The sequence below is a fragment of the Anopheles marshallii genome, chromosome 3 (genome assembly GCF_943734725.1).
Source record: "Anopheles marshallii chromosome 3, idAnoMarsDA_429_01, whole genome shotgun sequence".
Classification (NCBI taxonomy): Eukaryota; Metazoa; Arthropoda; class Insecta; order Diptera; family Culicidae; genus Anopheles; species Anopheles marshallii.
Genome location: NC_071327.1, coordinates 62,227,211 through 62,244,002, shown reverse-complemented (window position 1 = coordinate 62,244,002; position 16,792 = coordinate 62,227,211). Strand labels below are relative to the sequence as shown.

At 45.9% G+C, this 16,792-nt stretch overlaps 1 protein-coding gene across 1 annotated transcript in view; it reads right to left on the bottom strand.

Moving 5' to 3' along the window:
- The window catches only part of LOC128715936 (protein alan shepard), a 98,613-nt gene that overhangs the window by 46,147 nt on the left and 35,674 nt on the right, over positions 1-16,792 (bottom strand). Inside the window, exon 2 of the mRNA XM_053810860.1 lies at positions 8,076-8,300. Coding sequence (XP_053666835.1) covers positions 8,076-8,213 — 138 coding nt within the window. The 5' untranslated portion in view covers positions 8,214-8,300. The remainder of the gene's footprint in view (positions 1-8,075; positions 8,301-16,792) is intronic.

Below are 16,792 nucleotides of genomic sequence, written 5' to 3'. Positions count from 1 at the left end.
TATTCATACTGTTTTGCCGGAAGCCATTTCTGTAATGATGATGTCTTAAAGTAAGCCCGATCAAATGTGAAAGGCCAGAAACCCTTCAAGATCACACCCACACGGAACTCTGTTGAGATTGATATGCAAACATTACAACGACACATAAAGAGATGGAATTTTCGAATGGGCCATTTGCTATTCACAATTTACAGACATTTGCAGAGCTCGCAATATGCTTGTGTAATTTTCTGATTGGAAGCCCGTTCGTCCCAATATTGAGTACTACAGCTTGCCGCCATTTGCACAACACAAACCAACCCCCTCCCGGAACGGTAACAAACAGTTAGCAAAGAAAACACCCCACTGGGCAGCGGTGTGTGCGAAGCACAAACGGTTGTCGGACACGAATGATGAATTAGCTATAGAAATCCTATTTCTCGGACCGTACAGGATTAATCAAAATCCCTTTTCTTCAACCGTAAAACCTTCACTGAAGATTCTTCTAGGAAGCAAACAAAAAAAAAACACACACACACCCTATTTGCCAACATCTGTGTGAAAAGCCACTTGCGTGCTTTTACAATCAGACCAACAGCAAAAAATAAAATAAACGGAAACAGATCCTTTTTGCCGTGGTCCGTAGTTATTTTTGATCCTCCTTTTTTTTACGCCGCTCAGCACTGCGAATTTAAAGCGAAGGTACCCAAGAATCTAAGATTGTTTCCATGTTCCATGATCCGCTAAAGGAAAAGGAAGCCACAAGAAAATTTCCTTTTGGATACACAGCAGACACCGGCCAAAGCAGAGAAAAAAGAAAGGGCAAAGCAACATTAAAAACGAAAGAACGATCCAAAGCAATATATTGTGGTTTAAGGTTCAGGATTCCCCAGAAATAGATGATGCTTCTCTCCGGCAGCCAGGGCAAGAGACGGGGAAGTTTGTTTGCACCGGTACACTACATATATATATATATATATATATATATATATATATATATATATATATATATATATATATATATATATATATATATATATATATATATATATATATATATATATATATATATATATATATATATTGATACTTAAAACCTGCCACTGTCCCGGACGATGCTAACGTGCGGGACGGTACTCGTGGTCAGTTGGGACGCGGTCGAACGGTTAAATGAAAACCTTTCACATACCCTGCGCCACAAGTCGTCAATCCAAGCACAAGATCGGTTTGTGTTCATGTTACAGGGCGAATGCATGGCAGGAAAACGTTACTATATTGACCATCGCCGCTTAGATGTCCGTTTCGCATGTAGTGAAGCAGATACATGGGTTCACTTCCCGAGAATGTTCCTTACGGTGCAAGGCATTCGAGACAGTCAGTAGAGGGAAGAGCCGAAACGGAAATCTTCCGGAAAGAAAAACAGAACCCTTAGCATCAACAGCAGCAGTGTAGCAACGTGATCCATCTTTCGGTCAGTTTTATTATGAAATCCGACAGCAGGACGGGTTCTTCAACCGCAGTTTTGAGATGAATGTTCTTTTAAGCTGTTGAGTAAGATGAGAACCGGCATCAAATGCAGGTGGATGACGGAAGGAGATTTTAAACGTACTGAAATACTTTTATAGTGTAATTTTTAGGGAAAAAAACTATCTCATTCTTATGAATTTATTAAATGAAAAAAAATATTTCTTACTACCACTAACTAAGATGCAAAATTTAGTAACTTCTTTTCAGTTTGTTTGCAGGAAAATTAAACGTTTTCCCAAAAAAGCTCCATCGAATGTAACTTTAAAGCAAAGATACGTCCTGCTGAAGATTAACACGAACGCATCGTACTGTTCTTTAACACCAGGAAGTAAAATAATTGCGTGGCCAAAAGTTGAATCGTCGTAAGCATAGAAAGCAGCAACAAATAAAAAGTAACTTTGCTTTTCCGAACGGTGAACTTTTGGAACTTCTTCGGAAAACTTTTCCACGTCTGTAGTGAGCTTTCTAAGGACGGAAGATAGAATGTGGCGAACGTCGAGTTCTTTTTGGTCTGGTCGCTTCACAGTGTACGACAGAAATCAAAGCACTCATGCACGCCAACATCTGCCACCATTGCTGACCATTTCTAGCAACACTTTTGCAGAAGTTTTTTCTGATGTCCAGGGAAGCGGTACAGGCACAGCAGGGGCAGACCGCGAACGCCGTCGCCTTGTTCGTCGTCTGGTAGCGGCGAGGGGTCAAGCAGCAAGTTGTAAAGTTTCCGTTAGCCTAACCACACCCTGTTGTATTAATCTTGGGTTTTATATCCACGAGCAAAAAAAAAAACAGGAGGCCATTTAACTGGATAGACGTTTTCATTGGCCTTGAGAGCCTGGAAGCAAACGTTGGATGCAGTCCCTATTCAGGGGTGCAGTAGCGCGGAAACCTTTCCCAAGCTGTGCGAACGGAAGCGGTAGACCTACGGTCGTGGTCGTTCCAAGCATCAGGAGCTTGAAAGACTGGACTGGACTGCAAGTTTCTCGGCATAAAGTGCTACCATCGCTACCAGTATTGTAATGGTCGGTTAACAACGAGCAAATGGCGCTGCTGGACGTGCATCGGATGCGGAATGGGAAATTATAGGGATGCACTTAGGTTTCATTAGAAGTTAAGATGTTTCACATGAGAATTGCATTTTCGCGTGTAGTTTTACGCATTCAGTGCAGCAGACGATGGACAGTGAAGAAGCAGTCCTCGATTGCTGTATCTGGGAGCAAAAGCAATGCAATACTAGTGTTGGAATTGTGATCATGCTCAATAACGTTCGAAATAACTGCACGATGCGGTACGAAATTCACGCTTCCAAGTGAAGGTACGTGACAAGGAGGAATAAAATTCAAAGAAAAACTTGCTCAATTGAACATTATCTTGCGTGGTTGGACATTTCCGGTAGCTACCGAATCAATAAATACTCCGTCGTTAAGCATCGTAAGTTTGACTCAAGAAATCGATTGAGAAATGTGTCGCTCCCCCGTACTTGGAGGGTAGTTATCTCGCACACAGCCACAAGACACTGCTAATATATTAATGGCAGCGATGTTATCCTTTATTAAATCCGACCGAAACTTAGCCCATTACACGACCCGTTACCAGCCCGGAAGACTCGCGGGTAGCGCGTCTAGCGCGTGACGACACAGTAAACCGCACACCACCACCGCGAATCCACCGTAAATCCGCCCGCTTAATCATAATTGTTCATTGGAAAAACTGGCTACCCAGAAGTCCATTTCGGGAATGAGCCAGAATCAATTATCAACGTCATGCGATGCGAGCAGGAGGTGAACACCACGGGGAGCAAGTTGTTCGGTAATAGAAAAGCTACAACACTCGTGCTGTCGGTCGAGCCACATCCGAGATAGTTCCTGATCCGGTGACATTAAACCACCAAACACCGACCGCACATACGCCGCATTAATACCGCACATACACCGGGTACGACGACATTTCCGATAATCCGGCTGTAGCACCGAACGGTACAGCACAGGCCTAAGAAGGGCAAAACGGGTCGTTTCAACGAATTATGCGGGCCCGGATGGTGTTTGTTTCGTTGAGTGGCTTATCTATTGATTGGTCATAAAGTTTTGGTCACATCCTAATCATCCCCCCGTCACTGGCCGGGTGCGGTGTGGCTGCCACCGCCAGCTCGTTAGATGGTTCAGGGCTCGGGGATTCAACTCTTATCCCGACTGTCCCTACCTACGCTTCGCCGAATGGAACATCCGCGAAGGAAACCCATCAGCAGAGTGAACCCGATGAATGGATTTCGGATATCACATTTGGTAATGTGTTTCACGGGTTGGCGGTGTTTTCCGGATACAGCACTAACGTGCACACGTGGTTCGCCAAATTCCTGCGAGGTGAGAAAAGCGGATTAGTGTCTAGAGAGGCGGCGGAAAAAAAAGGAGATAACCGTACACGGCGCCCTGTCCTCTTTTGCGGTTGATTATCGTTCCATGTGTGTTCCGTGCGGAAAGGTAAAGCACCTTCGCTTGTCCAAAATGACACAGCACTTGAAGCATTAGCTGGACGTTTTGTCGAGCGCTGCCGCTCGCTGAAAGTGTCCTCGAACACAAACGAGACACCACGTAATAAGTGCCTGTATTTATTTAGCAGGTTTGCCCTTACTCTTAGCATTATGCGCCATTAGCGTACGACGTGACAGGTAGATGGGGGATAAAGTATATTCCAAGAATTTTTGTCCAGTTTGGGGGATTTTTTTCATCTTCTTTTAGACGCTAACGGCGGTTGGGTGCAATTTGCCCGATGAAATAACTGACGATCACGTTCATTTTACGAGGCTCGAAAGACCATCGAACGATGGACGTGTTCGATGGAGGGTACGATTACAATGCGTGTACGGAAATCGGACAGCAACTGGCCAGTTGCTGGGTGCCGTGTCACAATCGGACAAAACTTTGCAAACGAGGAAACATCTTCGATGGGGTTTTTTTTCCTGTAAGGCCCCAATGTTAACGACTCGTCTCGATGAGAAACACTCCGTGTTTAATAACATTTCTTTGTCCAACTCGCGCACCTGAACGACTTTGATGAATTCGTAAATAGTTGTACTTCAACAAGCTCACTTTCATCCGTTAGCGAGCCAATCGGAAACGAACCGAAGAGGAGCCCTAAAAACGAAACCAAACAAAAAAAAAAACTCTGGAAAAACCTAACTCAAGGTGTCACATACCCCATTCGGGTGTGGGGAAATTCTTTTGAGTAGGATAAGAACTGTGCAACATACAGACAGGATTTTTCCTTCCAGCGAACGAACGGAAAGTTCGGCATTCGAAAAAGGATCGGGATGAAAAGAAAACTTCATCCCAAGCGCCATGAAAAACAAAACTGAAAGGTAATGGTAACGGGAAGGAAAGGATGAAAACTTTAATCGAGTGTCGTCTTCACTTCCGAACTAATCAGTCTTTTTTTTTCCCCCTCCCCGTAAGGCGGTGGATTTTCTTTTTCACTTTACCATTTTCCTTTCTGCTTTTCACCACAAACTCCTTCAAAACATGGAAAAGCGCCACCCTGTCACCGTGGCACCTTCCGGTGGTTCAACGGGTAGAAAGTTCTGTCCCTGTCTGAATCGTCTGCAGCAGGAAAACACATTTCGCCCCTCCATTCTTGCTGACACTTTCCTTGAGCGGAGTGCAACTTCGTTAAATAGTTTCGCCGCGTCACCCTGTGCTTTCATTCGCATGTTTACCGCCCACTTTTACATCTCATCCCAATCCGTTGCCGTTGCGTTTGCAAGCAATTTCAAGCGTTTCTGGTTGGCTACCGGCAATGAATAACACACATTTATCGTGGCCCACAGTGGCAAGAATACGCGATAATTAGCCAACTTGGCGAGAAAAAAGGGCATCATTCAGTTAGATTAGCCGCAAGTTTGAAATTTGTGTTCAAACATATTCAAGGAACCAGCAATCATTTCTCATTATCAGCATCTGCTTTCAGTAATGGTGAAGTCAAACTATCCAATCCAACAAGCTATCTTCAAGTTCAGTTACACTTTCTCAGTAAAAGTGCTATTTTAAGCTACTTTTATGTTCTCAAAATGGCATCATAGCCTCTTGCCTACGTTATCGACGATTATCCTCAACAAAAAAAGGCGACCAACTAGGCAGAACGTTCGAGTGCCGCGAGGAGTGCTTTATCTTTTTCGTCGTATTTTTTTTTTTGTAGCACCGAAACTCAATTTCTCACAAAAAGTTTCGCACTCGTCACGCTTTCGCTTTTCATCAAATTTCTACACCGCACGATAGTAGCAAATCTAATAAAAAAGCACGACTACTCTACTTGCCTTTCATTTGATTTCGCATCAGCCCATGCTTTTCGTTTCCCTTTCGGGAAGCTTCCTGGCATGAAGAACATTCCTTTTTTTTTCACTCGGCTCTGCTGTATAAGTCAGCCCTTTTGCACGCCGTAGCACCAACTGCAGATCCTGACGTGGAGGAAAAGTTGTTCAACAAGCTTAAACCTAACCGAAAAGATGTCCAAATCGAAGTCGTCCAACCGTTGCAGTGAGGTCCCCCTTTTAGCAGTTTGCCGGTGGTGCTTGCCGGCTGTGTGGCCGAAAGCCTATGTAGCAACACCCAAGCACGTCTTGAACTGCCTTCGGTCGGTGTTCAACAATTTTCCTACGAAGCAAGGGCGCATTCAGACATGGGTCGTATTGTAATCGAGTGTCAGATCGAGTTATTGGGTGGTCTCTCTGCTTCGGCTGACGAAACTCCAACACAGACAGCTGAAAGATGCCGACCAATGTGACATACACACTGTCACCGACCGTACGTACACTAAGTGGAGCAGCAGATACAAAACAAAAGTAGCTGAGAAAACACGTCGTACCGTTGGTGCCAAAACCAAAAAACCGACGGCCCTCCACAAACACGCCAGGACGACATCCGGGCGAAGAAAATTGAATTCCCTTTTCGCCCTCGCTAAATGGGATAGATAAAAGGCTCACGCGAGCGATATCGCGTACCAAACCACCGCACACAGCAGCGCCAGAGCGGACACACCCGAATGCGACACTAGAAACTGCTGCTCTCCCTGAAGTGTGACACGACCGGCCGACCTACTTTGAATGTTTTCATCCCATTTTACAGGCGCATAACTTTCGTCATCGTACTCGGCCCGGCTCGCCGAGTCGCCGTGTGACATGAATGATAAAGAGCCTTTGCCACCGTTGATGTGCGCCGCACAATAAGCCGACTCCTTCCCCCCAATGGTACTAAATGTAAACTAGCTTCCACCTCGGTGGTGTATTCTTCCTCCTCCAGGATCTCCGATGAGCGGATCTCCGTGGGTACATCACTGCTTGCCATCTCCTCCTTTCGATGCGAAACAGTTCGTCAGTCAAACGACACGTGTCATCCGTTGAGGATGTAGTGACGCTGACGCTTCAAGGCCGATTGGCGAAGCGTCGGGACGACAGTGGTAATGGAGTTAAAATAATGCAATAGAAGTAAAACTAAATTTTCGCGTTCCCATCACGGGAAGCACATGACATAAGGATGGGCGTGTTTGAGATCTCGGACGATGCTACGTTTCTTGCCTGTCCTGCTGCTGCTGATGTTCGATGAGAAGAAAAGGAAATAAAACAACCACCACCAGGTTGTCACCAGGTCTATCAGCAATTAGCAGGTTGCAAGCGCAACAAACTTACTACGGGAAGGACCTGCAAGTGGTGTGAGAATTTCATTTACTGATCACGACATTAGCGAGTTGGTCAAGGGTTGTGGAAGTGACTGTTCCTCCAGCTTCCAACTTCAAATTCCATGCCATTGCAGGATGGCGAAAGGATCAAAATAAGAGGCAATAGGTATGCTACAGCTATGATATAACTGCACATATAGATACCTAATGTGTAGCAGATTAAAGCCATCAATTTATGTTTTGCTTTCCCTTCCCTAAGCGAAACTCCATCCAATCATGGGACCAGAGATGTAAAAATTACTTTCAAAAACTACCGACACGGAGGAGGCACTGTGTATCACCACCGGACGCAAGGTTGCTTAATCTTGCCGCTCTACCTGAAAGGGCTTTGGGATACGATTAAGGGATGTAATACAACCCATAACCCACGATACAACGTAGCCCACCGGTGTAATCCCAAATCTTTTTCGAACAACCTAGCAAAACACACACAGGGGGGTGGGTGTGGGGTTTTGGGTGGATGAAAAATACACGCAAACGACCGTATCATCTGACCCACCGCCAGGGTTCGCTGTAATGCTGGGTCCGCTGGTCCTCTGAATCTAATTCTCGTGTAATCGTACTCGCACCGGGAGCGCACTCGGTTACAGCGAGTCAATGCGATTCCGGTGTGTAAATAACGGGGCAAAAGGACGAAACGGTTCGGTCCCCAAGAGTGTTTTCCGTGGCAAAATATATCACAGGTACCTGGGCACCCGAGTACTGCACCGCACAACGCGATAAGCATGAATGCCGGCCTGGCCATTGATCAGCGAACATACACGCGGTTAAGCGCAATTCGCTGCAGTTTATTTATTTAGGTGTGCGAGGGTTTTTTTTTTCTTCAAAGCGTTAACCAGTACACTTACCTGGGTCGTCGTGTGTGGTGTATATGCATAGGTCTGCGGCGCAGTGTATCGGTAGGTTGGTTGTGTTGGGGCGTAACCCTGCGCCCAGGTAGTGCCTCTGTACGGTGCACCGGGAATGCCGCTGGCCGGACTAGTCATAGCGGGTCGCTGGGCACCCTTTAGTGTGGCCGGTGCAGGCGGTGGTGCTCCAGGGTAGGCGCTACGAGGCGCGGCTGTAGTACTTCCCTGTAACGATGAGATAGCGACCAAAAAAAGGATTAAAAATTGAGTTCCAATTGCCTAGAAGTATCGAAGTGTTATCATTAATTTAATTTACAGTCTCGAAGATCAAGAAAGTCTAATAATTTGAGAGGGTTAAACGACTCCAATGAGTCGACATTGAATACTGTAGACTAGATGTGACTTAAAGTGATATTAAACTTACTTATCTTAGGTAAAAACAACAAATGGAGCAGCACCAGCTGCGAATATTGTGCCACTTTCAACTAATAATCAGCCTTCGTCCAAAAATTGTTTGTTCTTCCTAATCAACCGTCAATATTCTACAGCGTCCTACTAGACCGTAACAGCTCCCATTTTACTACCCCCAAAATTGGATGAACTCATAGTGGGACCGCTTATGGACGAGCAGCGCATCCTCTAAACTAGTCTCGTTGACGCATTTATGACCACTTAGTGAAACTTTGCCAACAAGCTTTCTAGTGAACGGAACAAAAAGAAGGAAACATTTTTATGATCCTTACCGATCCGACGGTAAGGAAACCGTCGCTGGTGAAGGGAATAGGAAATCCATTCGATATTTTCCATCCCCTCCCCCACCCGCCGAACGAGTTCCGCGACGTTCAACGACCTACGACCACCGGAGGGTTTTGAAAGATAACCGACCGGATGGGACCACCGCGTGTCCGGGCGGACCCATTTCTTTGAGAGTGTGCAGTGTGGACAAACACAGGGCCAAATATCCTTGGGTAGCGTACCCAACGGCCAAGCAACGGACGGGAAGTACTTGCACGTACCGTTCGCTAACACACCGTGTGGCTACTCTGCTGCAGAGCAGTAGCAGCAGCAGCAAACCAAAATTCCAAAACCCCGCTGCCAGTGGGGATAGCAAAATTTATTGCCCGGTTTTGTGTGCGCGTTGCGTTACACAATGGCAAACTTCGGCGAGCGAGAACTACGTACTAGCAAATTCCCTTTGTACAGTGTGGGGGGGTGGTGGGAAAACAGGGATATCATTGCGATCCACGGTGCCGTGGCTTGCTAATATGTGTGTCGACTGGCATTGGCTCGGTGCCGTACGATCCGGAGAGCCAGCTAAATGAATAATGGTACCGCACATCCGCGGTAGTGGCCGGCAGCATACCTCGACCAAGGGGATTGTGCCGCGCATGGTACGCCAGTGTTGCGGAATCTTACCAGAAACAAAACCCAAAAAACTTCGAGCTCAAAACTGCTACTCCATCTTTACGTGCTCCGTGTGAGTGTCCGGTGTGGGATCGGCTGTGTGCTGGGGGTGCTGTAGTTCACACACGAGAGAGAGAGACAGAAAAGGCGATCGAGGTAAAAAGAAACTTATGTGCCACTCTGCTTGTACGTCCTAACGACGACGACACAACGGCACAACTCCGACGAGGACGACCATGCATCCATTATTGAACTTTCGCAACTTTGACTTGGCCGGCGGCAAGCTTCCGAACAAATGGTGGGTATGCGTCTTATCGTTTTATTTCTTTCTTGTTGTCCCGGTCAACCAGTCGCTCCCGAGTGAACCGCATTTACACAGCAGACACATCAAACGGTTCTACTTCGGTACGACGCCTGGTACGACGGACTGGTTGACCATGTCTGGGAGATGCGTTATGCAGATTTTCCTCATTTCCTGTACCAAATTGAAGTGCGGGACGTGCTACGACAGCTCAGATGGCAAACATCGCACGGCACATGTGGTGTAATGCACCTCACAACGGCCTTCGTGATCGGTGGGTCAAACTTCAATGGTCTTGAAATGTTCAAATAGTTGTCTGGGTGCTGCTATTTGGCCATTCGAACCATTTACTCTGCAGACAAAATATAAATGTCTCGTACACAGTTCGAACGACAGTTCGCCATCTAAGCCGTATGGAACTATTTCTGGCTAAATTCTAAACCATTGTGTACAATTAACTTTATCTGTCCATTCAAATAATCATAAACCAACGGAAAGTTTCCTTCTTAGCACACGTTCTTGTTGAACTATCTTCCACACCCTCGGGTGGTGAAAGTTTATAAGTTCTAACGAGTCCTCTGGGATAACACTTAGAGAGCGCAGCTTACCGAACTCGACGTTCATCACCACAACAGCAGACCAAACAAAGAGTCGAAAAGTTAATGCAAAAAGCAAAAGCGTTTGCGGTGACGCTGTAAACTGTAATGCATGAAGAAGATGCAACTGGAACCGTAAGTGCATAAATTTTACATGAGTACAGAAGCGACGGTAACGCGGTAATGCCACACCGCTCGGTGTAAGTTACATACTCCATTAGCGCCGTTACGGCGGTCACAGCTGGTGAGTTTTCGTGAAGTATTGCTACATTGTGAGAAAATGCTTTCAAGTTTCCATGCCTTTGACGATCGGAAAGCGATAACAATCGCGTAACAATAAAAAAAAAACATTGGATATACTTTGGATTATATGGAACTTATATAGCCACGGGGCCACGAGCGATGAGGATTCCCTCAAAACTCTAAACATTGAGTGACTTGAGTTTTGAGGGAAACCTGGCTCATCTACAAAAGTCTCAAAAATTTTTGAGACTTTTTTGACAGATTCGGCCAGCAGCTCAAAATGTAAACAAAACCTGTTGTATCTGCCGATGGTATGGCGAAAGAATAATGGTTTATTTTTTATACAAGTACACTTTTTGCGTACTATTATGAATGTACCTACATTCTGAAAGTGTTTTATGCGTAATTATGATTGTACAAGCACAATGTTTTGGCGTACGGTATGATGTTTTTATATCTCCGCAACGTAGTTTTTGGAACAATGTGTGACAAAAGTTGTGAACATGTTTTATAATTGAATTTATACTTTTCAACTGCAGTATGATTGATGGATTAAGCTCCTGTAATTAAGAAAATGATGATTTAGTTTTTAATCAACAAACCACAATTTTTTTGACCATATTTTCCATAAAATTGAAACAAAAATACAGTAGAAACAAAAAAATAAAAATACATGAAAAACATTTTACTCGTCACACACTGTATGTTGTCAACGTCAAATCCAGTAAGGTAACCACTGTACTGAAATTGAGGGAATCCTCAAGAGCCAACGGAGACTTTGGTTTTGAGTGACTTTTTGAGGTAAATGAGTGACTGAGGAGGTTTGAGACGCAGTCTCAACGCTCGTGGCCCCGCAGCTTATAGTTCCAGTACTCACATACGCCTCTGAGATATGGACTTTGTCCAAAACTGACGAAACCCTCTTCTGTAGGGGTTCGAGAGGAAGATTCTCAGAAGGATTTTTGGTCCCGTATGTGTGGAAGGACAATGGAGGAGCTGCTACAATGACGAACTCACTGTCGAATTAGAATTACAGTCCCACAGCGAATTAGACGAGCTGGGTTCCGGGGTGAGGTTGGTAATGAAAATGATACCGGACAACCAAGCCCGTAAAGTCCTTTTAGGTCGTCCTCATGGACAGAGGAGCCGTGGAAGGCCAAAATTGAGATGGAGTGATGGTGTTGATGCCACCGACAGAAAGGCCGGGATAATGGATTGGTTGATGATGACGCTCGATCGTGAGCGGCTTAGAGGACTCCTGCAGCAGGTCAAGACTGCCTGATAAGTACGTATGTAGGTTAACGTTGGACACAATTTCTACAATGTTGCGCATAGTATGAGATTACAGTAAATTGCTTGTTGGAAAAACGGTTGAACTTTTCCATGAAAGAAACCTTATAGATATTTGTTCTGTATAGTTGTAGAGGAATCTACAATACAACTAATAAAATCACATTTCATTTTATATGTTCGAAATTGTACAAAAGTTTGAAACGTAATACAATTGCTCACAGAGCGCTGTCGGTACACAAGGGAGCATTTGTCGCTTGGAATGTTTTGGTGCTTTCAAAGTCAACCCCTGCAGAATAGTTCCTGTTCGGACCATTTGAGTTGCTGGCTGAACAGCAATAATTGGCAGGAATTTTCACGGACCATTCGATCCACCCCGAGGAGAAGGAGGGGACCGCGCACACAAACGTGCGGAAAAGCGTACAAATGAAAATTACTTTGTTGTTGCCGGATCGTTACAGGCTTTAATCATTCCCGTGCCGCAATCGGCTTTCTTGCTGGATCGGCCGGCCCACCACCATCACCCACCAGAAGCACATCCAGAGCACGCGTTCCTGGCGCCTAACATTCGCCACGGCCACTGCCGTTATGCTGGCGATGGTGGAAAAATGGTGCGTTGGCGTGGTTTTAATTGAAGCATTCATTCCTCCTTGCAAGTGCTCGGGCCAAAGAAACGTCCGTGCTTCCCTCCATTCGCTTCCCTCCCTGATTGGACGCAATTGGTTTCATTTCTAGCGCCACGTTCACCACATCCCAGGGCACGATACGTACACCGTGGCCACGGCATGTCGGTCGAATCCGTGTACCACTATATTTTGTCTTTTCTTTTACCGGTTTTGCTGGCTGGTTCACACCATTTTTTTTGCCAACCGGCGCAGGGCAGCGCCGAAACGGCGCAGGGCGTCGGTGAATTGGCAAAATCTGCCAACAACATTCTGCACAATTAATCAAGCAAGCACTCTCCACTTCATCGGCTTGAAATGTGCTGCCATCGCGCTCACGACGGTACACGTACACGTTCCGTCGGAGCTTTCGGAGGTTCTGGCACCGGGTGGGAATGAGAGGGAAATTTCTCCACTAATGCCGGATATTTCCCAAACTCCCAATCACGGATGGTTGGCGCCAGCTGTGGGAGGAAAATGTGGCAGAGAGAAGACAAAAAAAAAAGACGGAACGCACTCATAACAAACCCAGCTTCGCTAATAAAGTGTTTAACCGAACAAAGGAAGCATTTCTTGGTGTTGTTGGAGCGCCCGGGCATCAGTAGCGCTCCATTGGTTTCCCATTTTCCGATGGCAGAAAAATAGCCCCCCGATATGGGAAAAGTGTGCGAAAGGGAAAAACAAAAACTTGCTATACCTCCTTTTTTTCCAAAACCATTCCGTCTCCACAAGGCATCGAATGATCGAGGTTTCGGGCTGGGCAAAAGGGATGAAAAGTGATCCACAAATGGGCAAGGTCGCTTCGAGCAGGAAAAAATAAGAATTTAATGAGAAAAAAAGGAAGAACCAAGGAACATTCCGCACAGGAGAAATTCGGGGTTGGGCGGCAAACTCAAAGTTCATTTGGTAACAATAAAAGCGAAAAATTGAACGTGATTTACTGAGCGCGATTGAAGTGCTGCCCCCCCCCCCCCCCCCCTCCTCCCCTTCCTTTATATTCGTTCGTTTTGAAAGATTTAATCCACCACCATACCACTGTGCCGAGGTTTCGATAATGTTCGAAGCGATGCCAATGGCGTGCACACTTCTATTTTCTATCTGCCAATATTGATTCCAAAGTATGGCCTGAGTAGGGGTTGGAAATATTTTAAAGAACTGAAGTCGACGGAGGAACATTGGCAGTGGCTGAATCGTTTCCGATCATAATTCCCACCATCTTCACTCTCTCCGTCTTCTCTACATCGAAGTGACACTCGAGGAGGCATCTCAGAACAGGACTCACTCACTTCACGAGAATACCCACACACACACACACATTGTGTGCGTCCCTATCGGTAATATTAATTTCATTGAACGAATTTAATCCCAAGATTATTAACTCTCGTCCGTATACCCATGTCCGCCGACCAGCTCATCTCGCCCACACCAAGTTGAAATCAAAAGATTCATAGAAGAAAAGGATAGCGGAGCACAGGTTGGTTGCTCGAAACCAAAGACGTCATTATAGGTCCTTGCAGCTAGGCTCATGTCATTATCTCGGTCTCGAAGGGGCGGTGAGTTGCTTTCCAGTGGTAGTGAACCGCTTGATTGTCCGTACTACTCGGAACGGTAGAGTTGATTATGATGATGCGCCTCGGGCGGGTACGGTTTGATTGGTTCGATTAAATTATGCCATCCATTGGGAGAATGAGTTCACACAGGATCAAATTTAAATTTTGTACCAAAGCCATTAAGCTCTTCATTTAAATCCTTATGACGTTTAAGAAGAATAGTTTCGGAAAAAAAGGGGCTTGAATTTATGATAGGAACGATTTGCTGTAAAAGAATTCCCATTCAGCTGACAAGTTGCTGCAAATAAAATTGGAATTTGTCTCTTTTGAAGACACGTAACTACTGATTTTCATTGATCATATACAAGGCAAACATCTTCCCACTTCTTTACTTCATATTTGCACAACTTCAAAGCAGATCAAATCGTTTCATCCCGCGTATCGGTTGACTAATAATAAGCGCATCGGGATCCGCCGTAGAAGAAGCCGCCACCAACATACAAACCGTGGCCGAAAGAACACGGACCAAAAACCTTGAAGCGACACGTACTCCACGTGCCGGCGGTGCTTTTGATCACATTCGGCAATCGAAAATCGTACAAGACGATCGCACGGGCATACCGCGAGCAGGAAGGAAAATTCAATTCAACAATCGTAATACGAATTAAAAAGTGAAAAAGCGTCACTTTCATCGACAGCTTCCCACCAACTTTCAACTTCGGCTGCGGACCAAAAGCGTCCAAAGCCAAGCGCGCGACGCAGTGAGCTGGAAAAGGCAAAGATCAACATCAAGCGCGGTACAGGAGCACACAGGAGCAGTAGCTGTTTTGGGTAGGTACCGGTTTTTCGTGAAAGCAAACGCTTAAAATGCAGCCACAAGGACTGGGAAGCAGCAGCAAAGGTTTGCTGGTAAGTGTTTTATTTTATTTTCCCATCTGCCCAGGGAGCGCAGAAAATCGCAAAGAAATCCTTAACAGCTTTATCCAGTAATCCGTCTCCACGGCGGTGAAGGGGAGGGGGGGGGGGGACGGAGAGGCCTCCCGTTCCACCCGAGCTCACCCAATTTTCCATTCGCCCTCCTCGCTTTTTCTTACCGCGCGTACAGGGCTGTGTTGATTTTACGTTACATTTCTATTCCATTTCACCGATGGCTGAAGCTGACGGCGAGTCACGTTTCTGCTTAATCTCTTTGGAAATTCCACTTTGACCATTTGACCGCCAACATCGAGATGCCGCGGGCGTCTTCAACAAAACCTTCATATCCTTTCCTTGCCCCTTCACCCCCCCTCCACCTTGAGTGCAATAGAGCAATGGCGCTGGTAAAATTTCCACACGCTTTTCCTCACGTTTCTTGAGCTCTCTCTCTCTCTCTCTCTCTTTCTCTGATGTGCTCTTGGCGGAGTGTTTGTTTCGGTTGCGAGGGAAAATCGCACAACTGGCCCAAAGTTCAAATTCCGTTCATACCGCGCAAAAGAAAACCGATAAACCGCGCTGCTTTGCACTGCATCATCACCGTACCACGACCCCTCCCTTTCGTTTTCTCGAACAACCCACTTATACTTATCCTTATTGGAAGATCGAGAGTTAGATTCCGCAACCGTACATTCCAGTACGGTACGCCGGAAGATGCGGCACATTCTTCCGTGAGCGAAGCTATTCGTACCGCGGAGAACACGAGATACCCCGGGCCGCAAACGGATTGCACAAGCCGATCATGATGGAACTCCGCTGGGTGGAATGAATGACGTAATTGATTGAGCTGCCACGTGAAGAAAGATGGCCGAAAAAGGGAAAGCGGGATGCATTGGGGTGGTGGGTGGCACGAGAAAGCAAGGGATAAATATCGAGTATAAATTGGGATGATGAGAAGTATAGTTGGGGGAGAGGGGAGGTGGGGGTGGGGGGGGATCTTGCGATTAATTTAACCACGCTGAAACCATGAGGATAAGGGATGGGTCTCCCGGTGCACGATCCACAGCGAGCGGGGGTGGGGAGAAGATTGCACCGGAGACGGACGCACTGCGGACGAACTGCATTTACGCGATACGAATACAAACTAGATGCCATACCGTCCGGTATGTTGCGGGGTCGATGCGAACGCGAAACGAGAGTGAGTCGAGAAATATGTTAATTGTAGGTTGATTATCACAATCTTGACGCTTTGCACCGTCGGTATGGAGGGGGTGCCGGCAAGCAACTTCATTCCAAAGGAATGCATTTTTCGTATGCTTTACCGGGCCGGTCGGTATGGGATGGAAGGATGGCAGCAGGCAAAGCATCGCGATTGGGTTTGGCTCAATGTATTTGCTATAATGGAACTGTCCCGCACAGTTCACTGTGTTCCGAATGAACGCAAAGTGTTTGAGCATTTTATGGCCGGGGGGGTGTTTAGATAGCATTAATTAAACCCATTTTGTAGTGCGTAGTTTAGCTTTCATTGGAACAATATTGAAATCACTTTTTGGAGTATCCATAATTGGAGATCATTTCGCAGGCACGTAAGCGCGTAAAAAAAAGCAAGGAACATCCTTTGTCAACAGAAATGTATTTAATTTAAGTTAATGTCATCCGATACTCACAACAAAACCGTACTTTCCATCACTTGACTTGAAAGTAATGTCAATAACCTCTCGGATGAAAAGGTTGAATAATTAATACTAGTTCGAGATAC